Source organism: Psittacula echo, assembly GCF_963264785.1.
Source record: "Psittacula echo genome assembly, chromosome: 4".
NCBI lineage: Eukaryota > Metazoa > Chordata > Aves > Psittaciformes > Psittacidae > Psittacula > Psittacula echo.
The window spans coordinates 92,391,274-92,409,134 of NC_137738.1; the positions used below are offsets into that span (position 1 = coordinate 92,391,274).

General features: G+C 36.8%; 1 protein-coding gene across 11 annotated transcripts in view; it reads right to left on the reverse strand.

The window, feature by feature from the left end:
- KIDINS220 (kinase D interacting substrate 220) overlaps positions 1 to 17,861 on the reverse strand; it is a 78,349-nt gene that overhangs the window by 21,081 nt on the left and 39,407 nt on the right. For all 11 annotated transcript variants that reach the window (XM_080616847.1, XM_080616855.1, XM_080616851.1 and 8 more), the window contains one exon: positions 995 to 1,173. In XM_080616847.1, coding sequence (XP_080472973.1) covers positions 995 to 1,173 — 179 coding nt within the window. The remainder of the gene's footprint in view (positions 1 to 994; positions 1,174 to 17,861) is intronic.

Genomic DNA, 17,861 nt, shown 5'->3' on the forward strand with positions numbered 1-17,861 from the left:
TAGACCTGTACTGTTTCTGCAGAGATTAACAAGACAGAGCTTGTGAGTGACGTCAGGCCACCTCATGGTAGTTATTAAGTGCAGAGAAGAAAGTTGAATAAAATAACAAAACAGATTCCAGCTGAGGACTGAAGAAAAGTGTCATGACAGAAAAGACAGGCAAAAAGAATTATTAATTCCATAATTCAGTTCCCACCTAGAATACTGACTTGACTCATAAGAATGCTATTTTAAATTCTGGCTTTCTTCATAGCTTTACCATCTCTTAACAGGCAGAAATGTCAGGATGCTTTACCCTTACTCTAGAGGCAACTGCAATCCCCAAGATCAGACAAGAAGTGCCACAGCATGCGTCACATCAATCCACAATAGCAGTGAGTACTCAGAATATTTAATGCCGAGCAAAGTGTTTTTCTGCAGAACAGCACATAGCTGAACCTGACTGCATTTTTTGAGAATACAAGCAAGTACAGAGAACCGTGTAACAATCACAGCACAATAAAAAAACCTCACCCTAGGATGAATCTAAATATAATACTATAGCAGATGAAAAAGTAACTCACAGGTACCAACTGAATGGGTATCTAGTAGGATATACATCCAAATGGAGATGTTCTACTTTGTTTCCCGGCTTCGGTTCTACAGGATCTTATTGGTGCTATTCAAAATTGCAGTCAAAGATCTGGAAGCCAACTTGCATCTGTACTACTAAAATATCACTGTGTGTATTGGTATCCTCCATCTGCTAAAGCAGTCTTCAAATCAAAAAGAACAAATACCTCTTCTGAAAGAGAAGCTTTAGTCTAAGTATGATCTGGCCTTTACAGCAAAGCTACTAAGTGAAACTGAATGGCCGGTTACTGAAGTCAAATCAGACAATCCGCCGGTCTGATGAGATGAACAAATCAGGATTCTGTGTAACATGAAAAGTAGCTCTACCTAAAATGAAAAGAAGTAATAATGTCATTTCCCATTTATTTGAGAGGGTACTCACCTGCAATAATTTCTCGTAGCTTGGGATCTAAGTTTACAGTACATGGCAAAAATGTTCTTACATCACGTGCCACAAGAACAGGCGTTCGTGAAGATAAAAACACTTCAAAATTCCGTATATCTCCATCAATTTCAAGTAGAGGTTCAACATCTTTAGTTGTAGGGATATTCTTCGAAATTCTGGGGAAAAAATTACACACAACAAATGAGATTTATTACAGCATGACTTCCATTTCCATAGTGATACTGAAGGGTGAAATACTAGCCCACTTTCATCCATTCTTTAGAAAACGGACAGAACCCATAATGAGCTGCACTGTCTGCAGAAAGAACAATGTAACACTTTATAACTTGCAAAAAATCTCAAACTGCTAAGTAATTTGACCTGATTGCTTCAGAGAAATCTCAAAGAAGCCATACTGAAGACTGAATTCAGATCAAGAATTTATATATCAGCAACATCAAATCTAAATAAAGGGAAGTTAACATCTGTCAACATTAACTTCAAACATCCATTCAAATTCTGATACCCCAACCAGAAATTCCATGTTAAAAAAACCTCAGTCTTAAACTAACACTTCTTGTAACAGGAACACTCAGACATCTTAAAGATTCATCAGAACACAACTGTGCATGATTTCATGGTAAAAAGTGGAAAACCAACTGTCTGCTTCCAAGTTATTCACCTTCTGAGACAAGAAGCCACTAATAGAGAACAACAAAAACAAGGGACATGATCAATATAAGGGATTGCTGATACATTATGACTATTGTCAAGCAATGGTGGGTTTTTTTGTAAGCAGTATTATAAAGGAGAGTTTTAGGAAGGAACAAGGAAAAGGATTAAATGTTAGCCTTGTGGAAGTTTATGAAAAGTTTATGAAAAGCTCCTACCAAATGCAACAGATGAAGCCTGACATAATGGGTCAGATGGACCTACATTATTTGACATGTCATCTCACATCATGATGACTGGTATCTCACCTGATACTAAATGAGAAATTATAATCTAAATCAAAGATTACTTAAATGAAAAAATGTTTCTCACACCCAGGACAGTAAAAATGAACAGTGAAAGAATGCATTAAGAATGGTTGACATGGTTATAGTAATGACTATAAAGTGACTATGACAGCACTCTAAATGGATACCAGTGAAGTAACCATGCTGTATTTAAAGTCAAAATAGAAAAAGTGTTATGAGAAAAGCAAAACAAAACAAAAACTTTATATAAATATAAAATTAATGATGCACCTCACTAATTAATGGTTTTTCCCAAAGACATATTATGATCGTAGTTCCAAGAAAAGTGGAAAGGGGTGACTCAGCATAGACACACTGACTGCTCTTTAAGCTGCTGTAACTTGCTAAGAAGTTAGCATAGCACAAAGTCTTCTCCTTGATAATTAAAGCAGCTGCTACTGCTGTCATGGGGGAAAGGACTGCACTGATGCATGGATGGAGGGAGGAAAGAGTCCCTCATGGACTCAGTAGCACTGAGTCTCCCCTCATAGCACTCAGTAATGTATTGAAGTGCAACCAAGAATCTCATACATTAAATAAATACACTCTGATGTGTTCATAGAGAGAAAGAAAAAATATTCTGGTTGTAATTGAACTGTATTTTTAATACAGCTAATGAACTAAGTCCATCATTAGCTAAACAATCTTACCTTGTTTCACGATTTGTTACCTTTTTGAAAGCAACCATCTTTTATCTTTATTTTTAGATACTCTTCCACATTAAAAATGTATTTTAACTGTGTGTTAATATTTTGATCTGATCTTTTAGGACAGTCTTGCCCTATACTAAAAGTAGAATTAATAAATTCCTATAAATTATACCAGAAAATATCTAAATGGACCGTGTACCTAACAGATGGAGGATACTGCCATACAATACTGTCATTAGCATTACCTATGAGTAACTTTATTCACAATGAGATGTTACTTCTACAGTACTGGAAAATGTAACAAATGTAAAGCATAAAAGCAAGTGTAGCTTATTCTAACAAAGGTTCTGATCTTATAAATCATTATGAGATATCATCCAGATGGCAGTGGGATTATCCACTCTAGGGAAGTTGTTAAAGCTTCTAGGGAAGTTGTTAAAGCATCAGCCTTAACAGAATAAAAGGTGGTGCTTCTGTAAGAAGACAAACTTGACACCCAGAAGCAGGTTAGTTTCAAAGAACAGAAACCAAAACCAGTTCGTTTGCCACCATTGCTTAAAGAAATCTAATAGGAGCTAAAAGTGGTCCTTACCTCACGGGGTGAATGGTCAAAAAAAAAAACCAAAAACCAAAACAAAACAAAAACAAACAAAAAAAAAAAAAAAAACAAAAAAAAAAAAAAAAAAAAACAAAAAAAAACATTGGCAGGATCAAAGTAAAACTTGTATACTCAACAGAATCTGAGAATTCCACATTTCACATTAATATTTAGCTACCTCCTAGGTTTATTTTGTCTTACAGAAAACTGCGACTAAACTGACTGCAAATGTGTATGATTTTATTCAAACATCAGAAATGTAAAAAAATCTCAAACCCACGAATGCACACTTTAGTTATATATATTTACTGTGAGTATTCTAGACAAGTGTTCAATACTGGCATAATTAAAATTAAGTCACTTCTTAAGTCAGGGACTGAAGAGTTAAAGAGTGGCCTACTTCAACACTTAAATCTACAAAATAAAAAGCCAAAAGAGAATGTGACATAGATTTAAATAAAACACACAGCTGATGAATCACATGAAACAAATTAGCTGAATTTTAATGCCAGCTCTACTTAAGTCTGAATGCGAACAGTGTTCTGAATACGATGAACAAAGCTACTGTTCAGAAGCCAATAGCCCACTGCTGGTGTGCAGATTGAAGTCTCTATTCTAACCTCCCGAGCTCAATGTCTTAAGCTACGCCTTTGAAAGAAATATTTATGTAAATGATAATCTTTTGGCAAAGAGCCACAAAAATCATATGTGCCTGTACTTCTCAGATAAAAAATTAAAAGGTTAGCATGTAAAGTACTTTAGGAGCTACTTTTCTAAAACATAAGCACGTCGATCTAAAAATAAGCACTGTGAACACCCTATTCTCATTTTGGGGCTAGATTTTCCTGAGGCAGAAGAATTATTCCTTAAATCAGAAACATCAAAAACTGTCAGTGTTACAGAGTGTCTGTTTCCATTAAAAACTGCTTGCATTTAAAAGGAATGAGCCCAAAACAGAACATTACATTGACAGAAGAGAACCTTAAAAATTCATTCTACTATTCTGCACGTGTCCTTTCCATGAGCAGCTAAAATTAAAACCTGCTTTCTGTGTGGATTAAGTTATATTCCAACAATGATGGATTATTTCTGTGCTCTTTTTCCTCAGATAAAAATAATTTAGTGTAAGTACATACACATCATCTTATCTTCCATTCAAGAGACTGTAAATTTGCTCTAAATTTTTTCCAGTTTATGTTCATCTTGCACTTCTATGACTGACTTGGAAAATAACCACCATGGTCCAAGAGTGGCTCCAGCATTAAATGTTGCCAGCACAGCTTAGAAGGTGCTTGTACATGACACAGCTTACCTATTCACCACCTACTGCAGGAGATGGTTGCCACCACATGATGCAGTCTTTCACCACTCAACCAGGTGATGGTAAAATGGCAGTAACATCAACCACCTTCATCCACTCACTGTGGATACAGCCTCTTGACTCACTGACTTGACCTCCCGGCTTGAGCTAAAATGTGCCTTGTGGCTGCAAACTACTGGGCTATTTGCTATCCCTGGTTACCGTCCCTAAACCTGCTCTGACTTTCCTGTTTGACTGCTGTGGGACTGCACCCCTTGCTAGCAAGCACAACACCCTGCCTGTCTTGCTGTTGTCCTCAGCTCTCAGCTTGCCTTCTCTCATGGAGCAGCCTGCCCTGCAGTCTTCTCTCCAAGTCCTCATACTCTGAAGAGTCACTCTCCCTGCTCTTCCCAAACCTCTCTCCCTGAATGAAAAAGCGAAAAAATTCTACAAAGTACTCTTTGCACACCTAAATACTTTTTTTCCTCTCATGTGTTTTACAGGAGCAAGTAACTATGTGGACAAGAGTCATTTAACTTTTGCACTCCATAAAAAGCAATAGACCTAATTAATGGTTATTAAATAACAAAGCAACAGAAGGCATAAGCATGAAGGAATGTTTTATATATCATACACCTTTTAAATTTTTCTTTCAATAGTTGAAGACAAAAATGTTGCTTAAAATAATGAAATAATGTCTCATTAAAAATTACACAAAACCGTATTTTCTAAAAGTTTGATATTGAGAAACAGAAAACTAAAAAATCTGGGCCAAATACTAATAATACAGTGCTTTGCTCTGAAGTTATTTATCTCATTCTTCTCATGTCTGTCAGTATAGTGACAGTGCATCTTCATGCATAAGGGTACATTTTTTCTGGACTAAAAGCTCTCACACAAAACGTTCCAGAAAATTTGCAGCACTATCAGTATATCAAGAATAGTGCTGCAAACACTGTTTCAAACTGAAATTTGCAACAGATTATTTGAAAAAGAGTATTTTCTTATGTACACACCTGTATAAAGCCAGGAATAAAAAGTCATCACACACTCAATACTAAAACATAAGGGAATCAATGTTTTATCTTAATAAAGACCAAAGAAAAGAAACCTATAGTTTGACATATCTATCTAGACAAAATTAGAAACCCCTCAGTGCACACTGAGCCATAGAGACTTCACTGAACAGATGCAACAACTATCTAAAAACTCCTATTAGCATAGGTATTCAGGAAAGCTTGCTTTGCAAAACTGACTCTGTGCATTCAAGTTATAGCAGATAAAACATTTCTTCTGAGTGTTCCTGCTTTTGATCATTTCAGAAAGAAAAAACATTCTGATCCTTAAAAGATTGGTATTTATTAAACTAATCTCCCACACCCACTATCATGCACTGTCACTGAGCCATATTAAAAAGGCCTATTTTTAATGCAGTTTTCCAGAATACACCCTACACTGGCATTCTTTATAATTAAAAGAAGTGTTAATACGGTTACAAATGCTTGGATTTTTTCACAGCTCTGCACTGCTATTTGCATTTCAGAAGGCAAAAGAATTTAAAAAAAATACTATTTATTACACAGATGGAAAAGCAGCAAAACAGAGTAGCACAGAAGAATCGAATACTGCTCAAGGGTGCTTTGTAAATAAAAAAGTAATTATGTCCCACTAACCAACAAGCCCAACAAGATCACTCACACAAGTGAAGTACAAGAATACTGCATTATTTTGTTTTGGTATTTCATCACTGAAAGCCAGTTACAAAGCTACTTTATGGCTCTATGCAGGAATTCTTTTATTCAATACTTCCATCTGTAGGACTTCAGAAATTCAGCAAGTATTTGCAGGTCCTCTAGCATAAGAAATAGCCATGGTTCACACAAATCTTCAGCACAAGATTCTTTTCTGTGGTATTTTATGGCAAACAGGTAAACCTCAGGGCCTTCTCCAAAAGTCCATGGCAAACACTTCACTAATAGAAGCACGAATTCTACTTGTCAGAGTAAGTCAAAGACTAATCTGTGTTGCAAATGCAAAACAGAAATGGAAGGCAAAAGGTACAACTGCTACACTACATTAGCTTTAACAGGTTAATAACCAAAATTCAAGTCAACCAGTACCAAAGACATATTACTTCCTTTATACATCATTTGAAATACCTGATCTATTCCTTTTCTTGCTTTCTGAAGCAGCTTCTTATGACAAAGTTGACCTAATGAGACAATTTCATGTATGCGCACAGGAACAAGTCGTTGCAAGAATACCAGAGCATCAGCTTCCAAAAGAATCTGATGCTGCATGCTACTGCTCAGTGGTAGGCTTTTATGGCAATATGAGACACTGGTCTCTTCTGAATATAAAGCAAGAATTTTATCTCCTTTTTTTTCCTGAGAGGTAGATTGTCGCATTTATCATGGGGTAAGACCCAGGATATGGGCCACTAGCAGTACGTAGCCAAGAGATACATTTCCAGCTTATTATCTTACCTGACAATGTTTTCCCTCATTCTCAGGTTTTGAATAAATATTCTACTTCTGACAAAAACATTCAGCAGACATAAAAGGCCACCATCTCCAATTTTATTTCTCAATTTCATCAATTCCCCACAAGCACATAAGTCTCAGGAATTGACTTATAAAGTCTACTTCCCTGAAACTGTTCATAGTGTTGCTAAAATTAAAGTTTCTATGTTCTACCCTAAACTAGAATCAACCAGTGGTGCTTGAAGGGATTTGAAATAGGCCCAGGAGCATTTTTGAGAGATGTCATTAATGCACATTAACTATACTGTAAGCATTTAAACCTATCTGGAACATATTGTAGAAATATTACTATAACTCTGTATTACAAAGGTAATTAAAAAAGCTACAAATATTCCTCTGTCTTGTTATGATTAGCTTTTGTTTCAATCCTTTTTTTTCTCCCCTAATACCTTTCCATCTGAACTTCCTTCTTACTTGTCATGCCCTCTGGTATTCTTTTTACTTCTCCTTCATGCCTTGCCTCATGTAGATCTACTTAGTAGACAGTTGAGCAACAACCCCCTACTCCCAAACTGGTATGTTGCCTTTTAACATTGAGACCACACTATTAGCACAGTAAGAAACATAATAATTTTATGTGTCTTGCGTTTAAAGTAGGAGGCAATAAAAGGAAACTGGAAGACAAAAAGCAGGTTAAATATTTAGAAGCAACGCCTCACTGTAAGGTCTACAAGAATATTAAATTGTCTACTTACAGGAAGTGATTTACTTAAACCTGGCCTGGGCAAAAGATGATTGCAGAGAACATTATAACCAGAGTGATGAATGTGACACCTTCCATAGTTTTTTCATTTCTATAATCACTAAAGAGCTACACTTCTTAAATTAATACATCAATAGATTTTATACAACTTGCAAATCCCTCAAAAGTTAATTTCAACCTTTTTATTAAAAGGTATTTAAACAGTGTCAAACCTGGAATTAACATAATAACCTTCCAGAAAAGTTACATTTCAAATGATCTTGCTCAATTTTAACATTGCTGGAGATTTGGTGAAAACATGTAACATACTTTTTAAAAAGAATAATTTAATAGATACTCATCTAAAGCACTGTAATGAAAAAGTAGACAGATAATGCTTATCTTCAGTTTTTATTTTACTTCTTTTCTTCTTTCTTATGTATATTAACAAAAAACCCTCAAATGATTTAAACAAAAGCTTTTAGCTCAACACATAATTGCAACAAAATTACAATAATTGTACCAATTAAAATAATCCTGAATGAACAGTTTGTCATCTTAATGTTCCAATGGTTTATAGAAGGATCTACTTAATTAGCTGAAATTGCTTTCCAATGTTAGTATCAAATGTCATTTGTTAAAAGTTGAACGATTTCGAAAATAATTTAACAAAGCAATTTTACTAAACACCAAGAACCAACATTTTCTTTTCAGCTGAATAAAGCAAGCAGATGTGTCATCAAATTGCTATAAAAATAAATGAGCCTTTATATGGGGAAAAAATAAATTTTACTACTAGTGCTACAGAATCCTATTTTCTGATTTTTATGAAATATTTTTTTTTAATAAAATGATTTCCTATCATTTATACCTTGGTGGTATTTTTAGTACGCTGTAACTACACCTTCTTAAATTGAAGTAGTAAACAATGAAGTAGAAATATTCAACTGTATGTGAAACAGAAAAATGTTTTAACCTAAGTGATTTCCTAATTTGATTCACCATGGGCGTATAACACAGAAGACCTGAACTTATCAGTAAAACAGCCACCAATGAAACCACACTACAGAACTCCAAATCTATAGTTAACTGCTGTTCTACTTGGAGCTAAAGTAGTTTTTACCAGTTTAATCTGAAAAAGTAAAAAATAAGAAATAGAGGATGAGTTGTCTGATAACCCAAAATTAAGTATTTCTCTGGTTACCATTGCTAGAAGTAACTCTTTCTGTGGTTGCTTCCAAGAAAGATTAACTTCATTAAAAAGATCAGGGAAAAAGGCAAGCAAAATTACATAACAGTGCTGAAACTGGAAAGACAACATCTAGAATTGAAGAAATTAAGAAACACCAGCACTTTCCATCACTGATCAATCAGAGTAGATGTCTTTCACAAATTATTCCTTATACTGATGCAAGTTGCAAAATCATTAAAAAAAATTTTAAAAAAATATATATAATAACTGAACTATGGCTATCTGAGATCCTTTAGTTCCATACACAAAAAAGAATCCCGAAGAGAAGAAAGCTATTATGTCATTCTTCTATTTGGTGTGTTCTGTCTTGGCACGTCATTTTGCCAGTCAATTTACCATCCACCATAGGTAGCCAAGCATACATATGTGCACAAATGCTTTACTGCAGAGGTTAAATTAAGCCCAAGTGATGGATAAATTATATGTTGCTAAGTTTTAAATAATGGTTACTTACAACTCTGAGGAAAGCAAAACCATTTTCTCATCCTGGAAGATATGATCTCTTTTTAAAAAAACTGAAGAGTTAAGATTCCTTATTTCCATTTCCTTTAGCTTCCCCAAAAGCATGTTTTCAAGGAGATTAAGTATAAGTGGGGATTCTAATCTGAACAGACTGCTCATGAGGGTTTCTTCTATCCTGAGCCAAGCTCTCATGTTCTAATATTTTGAATGAATGTGTCAGAATAGCCATGTCACAGAAATTCAGGGACCAGCAACTACTGGCTGATACCCCCACAAAGAATTGATAAGCTCTGTCTTAATACATAAGTTTGAGCAAAGCCTGGGCAAAGAATGACAGGTAGGACTGTTCCTCATGATATCTAGCACAACAAGCAGAGTAACATCAGAACTAGCCTTTCTCACAGCTTTGCCAGGTATCCCAACATTCTATCCCAAAAGTATCCAGATATGATCATAACGAAATTCTCATGGATTACTATCAACTTCCTACTGAGATTTTACCCCAATGTGCCTTGCTTAACAGGTAGGTCATCAAATCATTCTGGTAGCCTGCAGTGTGTTCCCTGTCATTTTCTTTTCAAAGGCCAACTGGAACTTTATTACAGTGGCCTGTCTAGACAACCCATCATGCTTATCAGAATGTTCTTGCGACCTGCCATATAGCCTGCCCCAGCACTTGGTATAACTAATTGAAACACATCTACCTTCAAATTAAAGTAGCCTTTGCTTCTGCGTTTTGTGCTGAACCTAGTCCCTTCCTCCTACTGCAAACATGCTCAAACTACACTTATTTGTTCAGGCTTTTTATAAGGGTTTCAGCTACTTCAGGATCCTGAACAGGCTCTGCATGCAAGGTAAACACCATGAGACTCAACTAGAGCCTTGCATTAGCAACTCAGACCATTCACACTAGCAGAACTCTAGATGATGCAGGAACTTCAGGGGTAAAAATTCATACCATCCATACCTTTTCAAGCGTTTAAAAGTTAGTCAGTAATTTTCTGAATTGCATTCTTGAACTCAAGGGGCATATGCATGCCTGAAGTTCCACTTTCAGCTGTATAAACTGTAACACATGGAACACACTTTAATCATTGAAGACAGTCCAGCTGCTAACAGCTTTAAGAAGTGACAAACTGGTAAATCTGCCATATCCAGAAGAAGGCTCATAGATGCAGAAACTCATCAAGGCCTACAGGCAAGAGGGTTACAAAATTACTTTAGTTACTTCTAGGAACATCTTCCAAAAGACAAAGTACTGCAGATTTTGGTTTCTGCCATGATAATGACATAAAGAGGTAAAATGTCTTCAGCAGATTATCTTATTTAGTGAGTAAACATAATGAGGGAAGGGAGACAGAAGACATTCCCTCCCACACAATTAGATGTAACAGCACGATTTTTATCAACAAGGTGGCAATATCAAATCACTGCAACCTACAGCCTTGAGCAGTGGAAAATACCAAGAAACAAAGTAAAATGACTAGAACTCAGAACCTCAAACTGAAATGAAAAACTAAGGTTTTGAGGGAAAATAAATAGATTAATCAAATGTCTTAGATGCAGAAGACTTGAGAATCAAAAAAAGAGAGGAGAAAGTATTCAAGAGAAACTGGGAGTCCTCACTGCACGGGGAACTGGACAGACAGTGATGATATCCACAGCACACTGATATGAGACGAGGGCTTTCCTCATCCTCTTTACTATCTGTTCTACATTGGTACAACCTTTTTGAAATGTGATGACTAGAATCTCAGAGGATATAATACAGCAGATATAATACAATACCTTCCTTCTTTATATTGCTTTGCTAGTACCTCCTAATGACACTTGCATTTTCTGACCATTGCTGAGCACTGAATGTATTTTTCCAGAGAAATCAAAAGATTTGTGAATTTCTTTCCTCAGTGCAGATTTTCAGCCCATTACTATGTTAGCAGGCTTATAGATGAGATTGGGTTTCACAGTACATTATGAAACCTATATCCACAATAATCTTAATCTGCAATTTACTCATAGCTACTTCCACAACCCTCTGTGAAACAGCTGTCCTGGTTATAGCCTCACCACACTGCATCTTCTGCCCCTGCCACACAGTTTACACGTATGTCAGAGTACAAGTATTATCTTTGGAAACCATACACACAAGTTTCTCACTAGACACTCAATCTTTAGCTTCCTTCTTTTGTATTCCTGAGGCAATCTTCCCTGTTATTACCTTAAATTTTAATATGTTTAAATGTTCTTAGATCAAGACTTTGCTTAAGATTTCCTGAATTTCAAAATACTACATTGCCTTCTTCACACGCTTACTCACTCTGTTGAGAATTCAGTTTCTTGAAACATATCTATACAAAAGTCCCAGTGACTTTCCCCAGTATATCATTTACTTAGATCTGGCACTGACATTTACTCTGGTGTCATTTAGTCTTTGCAAGAAACCACATTCCCATAGCTGGCTAATTTACAAGTCTGAGAAGTGTTAGTTGCAAACATTCAACAGAAACTTGCTTTAATCTGACAACTTAATTCTCTTACAAAGTCATTTACAGAAAACCTACATATTTTATTCCACTCCAGGGCTTTTAAAATTTGCTTGTTGCAACCTCTGCAAACCATTTTGGCATTACACAAAACTGACAATAGGAAGACTCTTTATAGCAACATGAAAGAGAATGCAGCACAACATAAATGTAGAGAAATATTAACTGAATACAAAAGGGGAAGGAGAACACAATAGGCAAGGTATCAGAATTAAGAACTCAACCTGGCGAGGAGAGAGACTACATGAAAATCCTGATAATGAGATGACTTGAAAATGCAACACATAAACCCAAAGGAGTAAATGCTGGTATCAACCAGCGTGACCAGCAGGTCGAAGGAGGTGATCCTGCCCCTCTACTCTGCTCTCGTGAGACCTCTCTTGGAGTATTGTGTGCAGTTCTGGTGTCCTCAACAAAAACTGTTGGAACAAGTCCAGAGGAGGGCCACAAGGATGATCAGGGGACTGGAGCACCTCCCGTATGGAGACAGGCTGAGAAAGTTGGGGCTGTTCAGCCTGGAGAAGAGAAGGCTGCATGGAGACCTCATAGCAGCCTTCCAGTATCTGAAGGGGGCCTACAAGGATGCTGGGGAGGGACTATTCATCAGGGACTGTAGTGACAGGACAAGGGGTTATGGGTTCACATTTAAACAAGGGAAGTTTAGATTGGATATAAGGAAGAAATTCTTTACTGAGAGGGTGGTGAGGCACTGGAATGGGTTGCCCAGGGGGGTTGTGAGTGCTCCATCCTTGGCGGTGTTCAAGGCCAGATTGGATGAGGCCTTGGGTGACATGGTTTAGTGTGAGGTGTCCCTGCCCATGGCAGGGAGGTTGGAACTAGATGATCTTAAGGTCCTTTCCAACCCTAACTATTCTATGATCAATACCAGCTGGAAAGCTAAACCAAGCAAAGATCCAGACCATCAAAGAGAGAGACTGGAAATGAGAGGATAGAAGTGAGATGATACAGCCAAGTGGGTTTAACAAATAAGAAAAGTAAAGACATTTTTCTCCATAATCTGGACTGAAAGCCAACAATGCAGACTCAGGCACTTTTTTATTTTCAAAATCTGACAGAATTACAGGGCACAGCTTGTTCTCCTCTATAAAAGAACTATAACACAGCATCTCTACCTGTTACTAAGACAGAAGTCCAAGCAACTCCAGTTCATAAAGACTGTTCAGAGACATATGCCTCTGCCACAAACTGAACCTTAATTTTGGTTCGGGGTTTTTTTCTTGATTTGGTTTTTATTTTGTTTTAAGACCCTGGGAAAATGTTGCCAGTAAACATACAGTAGGTTCTCAGATCACTGTACTGCATGATCCAGTAAAGATACACTACTCCTGAAGGTTTCATACTTCCCCCAACAATCTTTCACAATAAGAATACATTAGTTAGCTTTTTTTTAAAGTAAAAAAATTGAAGCATAAGGATATGGGTAATTTATTTAGTAACCAAACTGAGATACCAACTTTTTTTCAGAGTACTCCACCAACTGAAAGCAGAGCTCTCATTAGCTTGAGATACAGCTGAAGAAAGAACATTTACTAGTATCAGCCTACAGAACCATAAGCTGTATACCACCTCCCAGCAAAGGCACAAATACCATCCAAGTGAAAGGTATAGCAGAGGTGACTAGCACAACATCCCACAAACTCTGATGAACAGTTCTAGACCAGCTTTCAATTATCTTAGTTTTCCTATTGGATTCTTTTCAATGGCACTGAGATGTGTCAGAAAAGAGCCCTCCCCATTACCACACAGCCTGCCTATACAGTTTGCAAAATTAAATTCGGGACATCACAAGACAGGAATCTCATGGAGGCATAATGCATACATAGAGGGAATTAACTGCAGGGAATTAATGAGGCTACTTTTTAATTTCTTAATGCTTGACTACTTGATTCTTTTGATTTAACTATACTTTTTGTATGTTGCGGATGAATTGCTTATTCTTTAACATACTAAAAACCAAAGCATGTAGTGAAAGAGATCACTAACGTGAAATATGAACAGAGAAAATGCTGAGACAAAAGAGCGAACAGAAGCTGTCAGTTATGCTGGACTGTCATTCTGCTGGTGCCACCTGCCGGCACACCACCACGATGCACACAGGTACCATGCTTCACTCACACTGAATCACACTGCCTGCAGTATCAGCAGTATCGGTAGTGAAGAGCTGGTTATAATCTGCCTTCAGAGATACAGCAGTGAAACAACGTGGGGTTTAATATCACTTCTCGTTTCCTCAGTGCACACACAAATTACCTACTGTAACTATTCAGCTGAGAGTACCAGTAACAGATCAATCCATTGTGTTAAACCTCTGCCATGCAGTCAGTGGTTAAGAGCACAACTGTGTTCCCACTGCAAGATTCCAAAATATTTTAGCACATGGGATTTTACAAATTGGAAAAGTAACTCTAATATCAAAGCATTCTCCTTATACAGAGAATGGGATCAGGAGTGAAACTCCTACACTTAAAAGAGAACCTATAAGATTCCTTTCATCCAAGGGAGATGTTCAAGCAGACCCCTCTCCCTTGACACACTTGAAAGTTCATAAATGCAGCAAAACCAAAGAAGAATTTGCAGTGGTACAATAAAAAGTAGTTTGACACAAACTATTCAATACTAGGAAACTGTAGTCTTGTTCCTGTGCTAAAGTACGTATAACAGCCTTGCAGAATAAAAGGCAGCAAAGAAGTAACACAAACTCAGCATAGGAACTGAAGCTATAAAGGTACCAAAATATGTTATTTATGAGACTCAAAAAAAAAAAAAGCTGCTTTACAAAGTAGAAAACAGAAACTGAAGTTTTAAAAGAGGAAGTAAATAACTCTAGTTTAAACTAATACAGAAACAGATATTCAAGCCAAGTGACTTCAAACTGTTGCAGATAAAAAGAATAATAATGACACAGAAAGGATTATTTTTGATAAAACAGAATTTTTAGAGCATTAGATAATACTAGAGTTCAGAGACCTTTTCATATTCAGCATATGGTAAAGATCATAACCTGAACCACCACAGATGAGATTTCAGCTGTCACTACTACATCAGCAGTTACATATTTAGTTCCTTACACAGGTCAACAAAAGTGGCTAGGAGACATCAACTCTTCCTGAGCATGAGGCAATGTTATTATTATGAACCTTTTTATTCTTGTAGTTAAGTAGTCAAAGAAACTCAGTCTTATAGCTTTATCTTTTCCATACCAAATGATTCTGGTGGTATTTTTTGCTAGAGAGAGACTCCTGAATACTGGTCCTCTTTTCCTTTTCCTTGTTTTCCTGGTATTTCAGGCAGAATACAAACAGCTTTACTTAAAAAATCATCACCTTCCTTTCTCCAAGATAAGGTACAAGTTCTTCACTGTTTCTTCACATTACAGATCCTAGTTTTATAACACAAATATAAATGTATTAATACATTTATAACTGTCAATTATGAATTGGCACTGAAATGGCTACACTGCTTCCAAACACAACCTGCATAGCAAGAGGCTCAACAACATAGCAGGAGTCATGGATCTCCTCCACACCTGAACTAATAAACCCTGACACACTCCAGTTGGCACTGAGTATCAACAGCTCAAGTGTCAGCAGTAACAACAAATAATCCAGAAACTAAATAAAGCATTCACATTCAATTGTCCTTTCCCTCTCATCATGTTAGTTTACTAAAATTTTAACATTAGTTTATACTGGAATATGTAGTACCAACTTATGAGAACAATTCAGGTCTCTAATACCTCCTTTGGTTTATTAGAAAATATAATTGTCATTATATCTTGAAGATACAAGCTTTGGACTTTGATCACTCCAAAGAAACTTATTACTGTTGATGCTAATAATCAAAATACTGTAATGAGTTTGTTCAATAAATACTGAAAATACAAAATTGTGAAATATGCCATATGACAAATCTAAATAAAGAGAACTGAGACGTATCTACAGCAAGGGTACTGGAAAGCATGACAGGAGAGGGAATCCTTGATGATTCTGAATTACTGTACTTACCTGATCACGTAAGCATTTACGACACCAGCTGTCTAAACCCACAATGAAGAGGTAGGTTCCCCTTGCTTTATAGGCAATGTCACAGGTATCTTACAGAAAAAAACGCAAAGCCCAGAAACTGGATCCATTCTCTAGAGGAACGTGTTTTCTAATCCTGCACTTATTTATCTTGGCAGATAAATTTTTCAGAAACAAACCTCCCAGCCTGAAGCCACCTCAGTCTTTGTATGTTGTGGAGGAATTGCTTATTCTTTAAAATACTGAAAACCAAAGCATCTAGTGAAAGACATCACTAACATGAAATACGAATAGAGAACATGCTAAGACAAACAAGCGAACAGAAGATGTCTTTACCCTCTTTGTCCATCTTCAACCCTCAGTCTCATCATGCCTCATCCACCCAAGTCCCTCTACCTTCTGGGCTGCGTTCAGCTCTTAATCTTACTTCAACTTTCGTAACACAAGTTACTTCAGTTGTCTTTCCCAATCAATCCTAATTTTATTTTCAACAGTTCAACCATTTCCATCCCATCCCAGACCCTCACCAAGTTCATCTTCTCTTATTCCATGACTATTGGTACAGGGGACCTTCCCAGAATTTTCTGTACAAGTTCATTCTCCTCTCCATTCTTCCCCTAGACCCTGCAAAGTCTCAAGATTTTCCGGTAACTTAATCAATCAATACCAGTCTTTCTTCTTTACCTCAGCTGTTCTTTTCATCTTATCTCAGTTATTTCAAACCCTTCTTTCCTCTCACTGACTGCCATTAATAAATTAATTGAACATGCAGATGTGGTCTTGACTCCATATTCGGATGATGCTAGAAAGAACGTCCATGTATTATGGTCAAAACAATATTTGGAACTTTGCAAAGAATTCTTAGCCACATCAAATGTCATTGCTAAATTAGCAGTTTCTACTAGACAACTGGATCCTAACGCTACTCAATCTCCTCTGCAGATCAAGGACTGGTATGACAAGCAAGAGGATTTTGATATTCTCTTCGATCGCATCCTAGAGGATATCAAATCCATTGACCCACAAATTTCAATTCCTGGCCAAATTAATGTTGTTCCAGGAGTCCTTGCCTGCAAACAATTAGACTCTATTAACAGAGCTGGATGATTGCTTTGGTGGCATATTAATGCTTTAACTTGGGGAGAATCTGTAGTGGCTGAATATATTGCAAAATTAAAAACCTGGTTATTAACTCTGCCAGAGTTTTGTGGGAAAGATGCCCCACCCATTGAAGCAATCACTAGGAGCATCAGAGTGGCACCAGTGTCTCATGAACTCTCTCAGGAGCCTAGAAAGGCTCCTAGACAAAGCAGAACAGGTAGACCAAATTATAGACAAAAAGTGGTTGTCCATACCTCCAAGACAACCTATGGAAAAAGTAAAAACAAAGCAAAGTCTCCATTGCAAAGATCTGCTACTCCAGCTCCAAGAAGATCTCCCTCTCCTAGCCAGAAGAAAAGAGGGAGCTCACACCTTGGGTAATTTATCTGGGTTGTATATCAAATTTCAGGATGCACATTTAATCCTTATTGGAAAGTACCTGGTCTTTCAGCCACGGATTTAAAACCTCAAATTAAAGAGGAAGTAAAATCTTAGATCTGGAAATATTTGACCCTGGCTAGGTTTTGGCCTAAGGGCATTTCCTACTTTCGAAGAGAGGCAGGAGTTAAAGATAAATACCCAGGGAATGAAGAGACTCATAGGTTAACAGTGGGTAAATATTTTACTAAATTGTATGAAGCAGGAATTCTGTACAAACAAGTTTCATGATC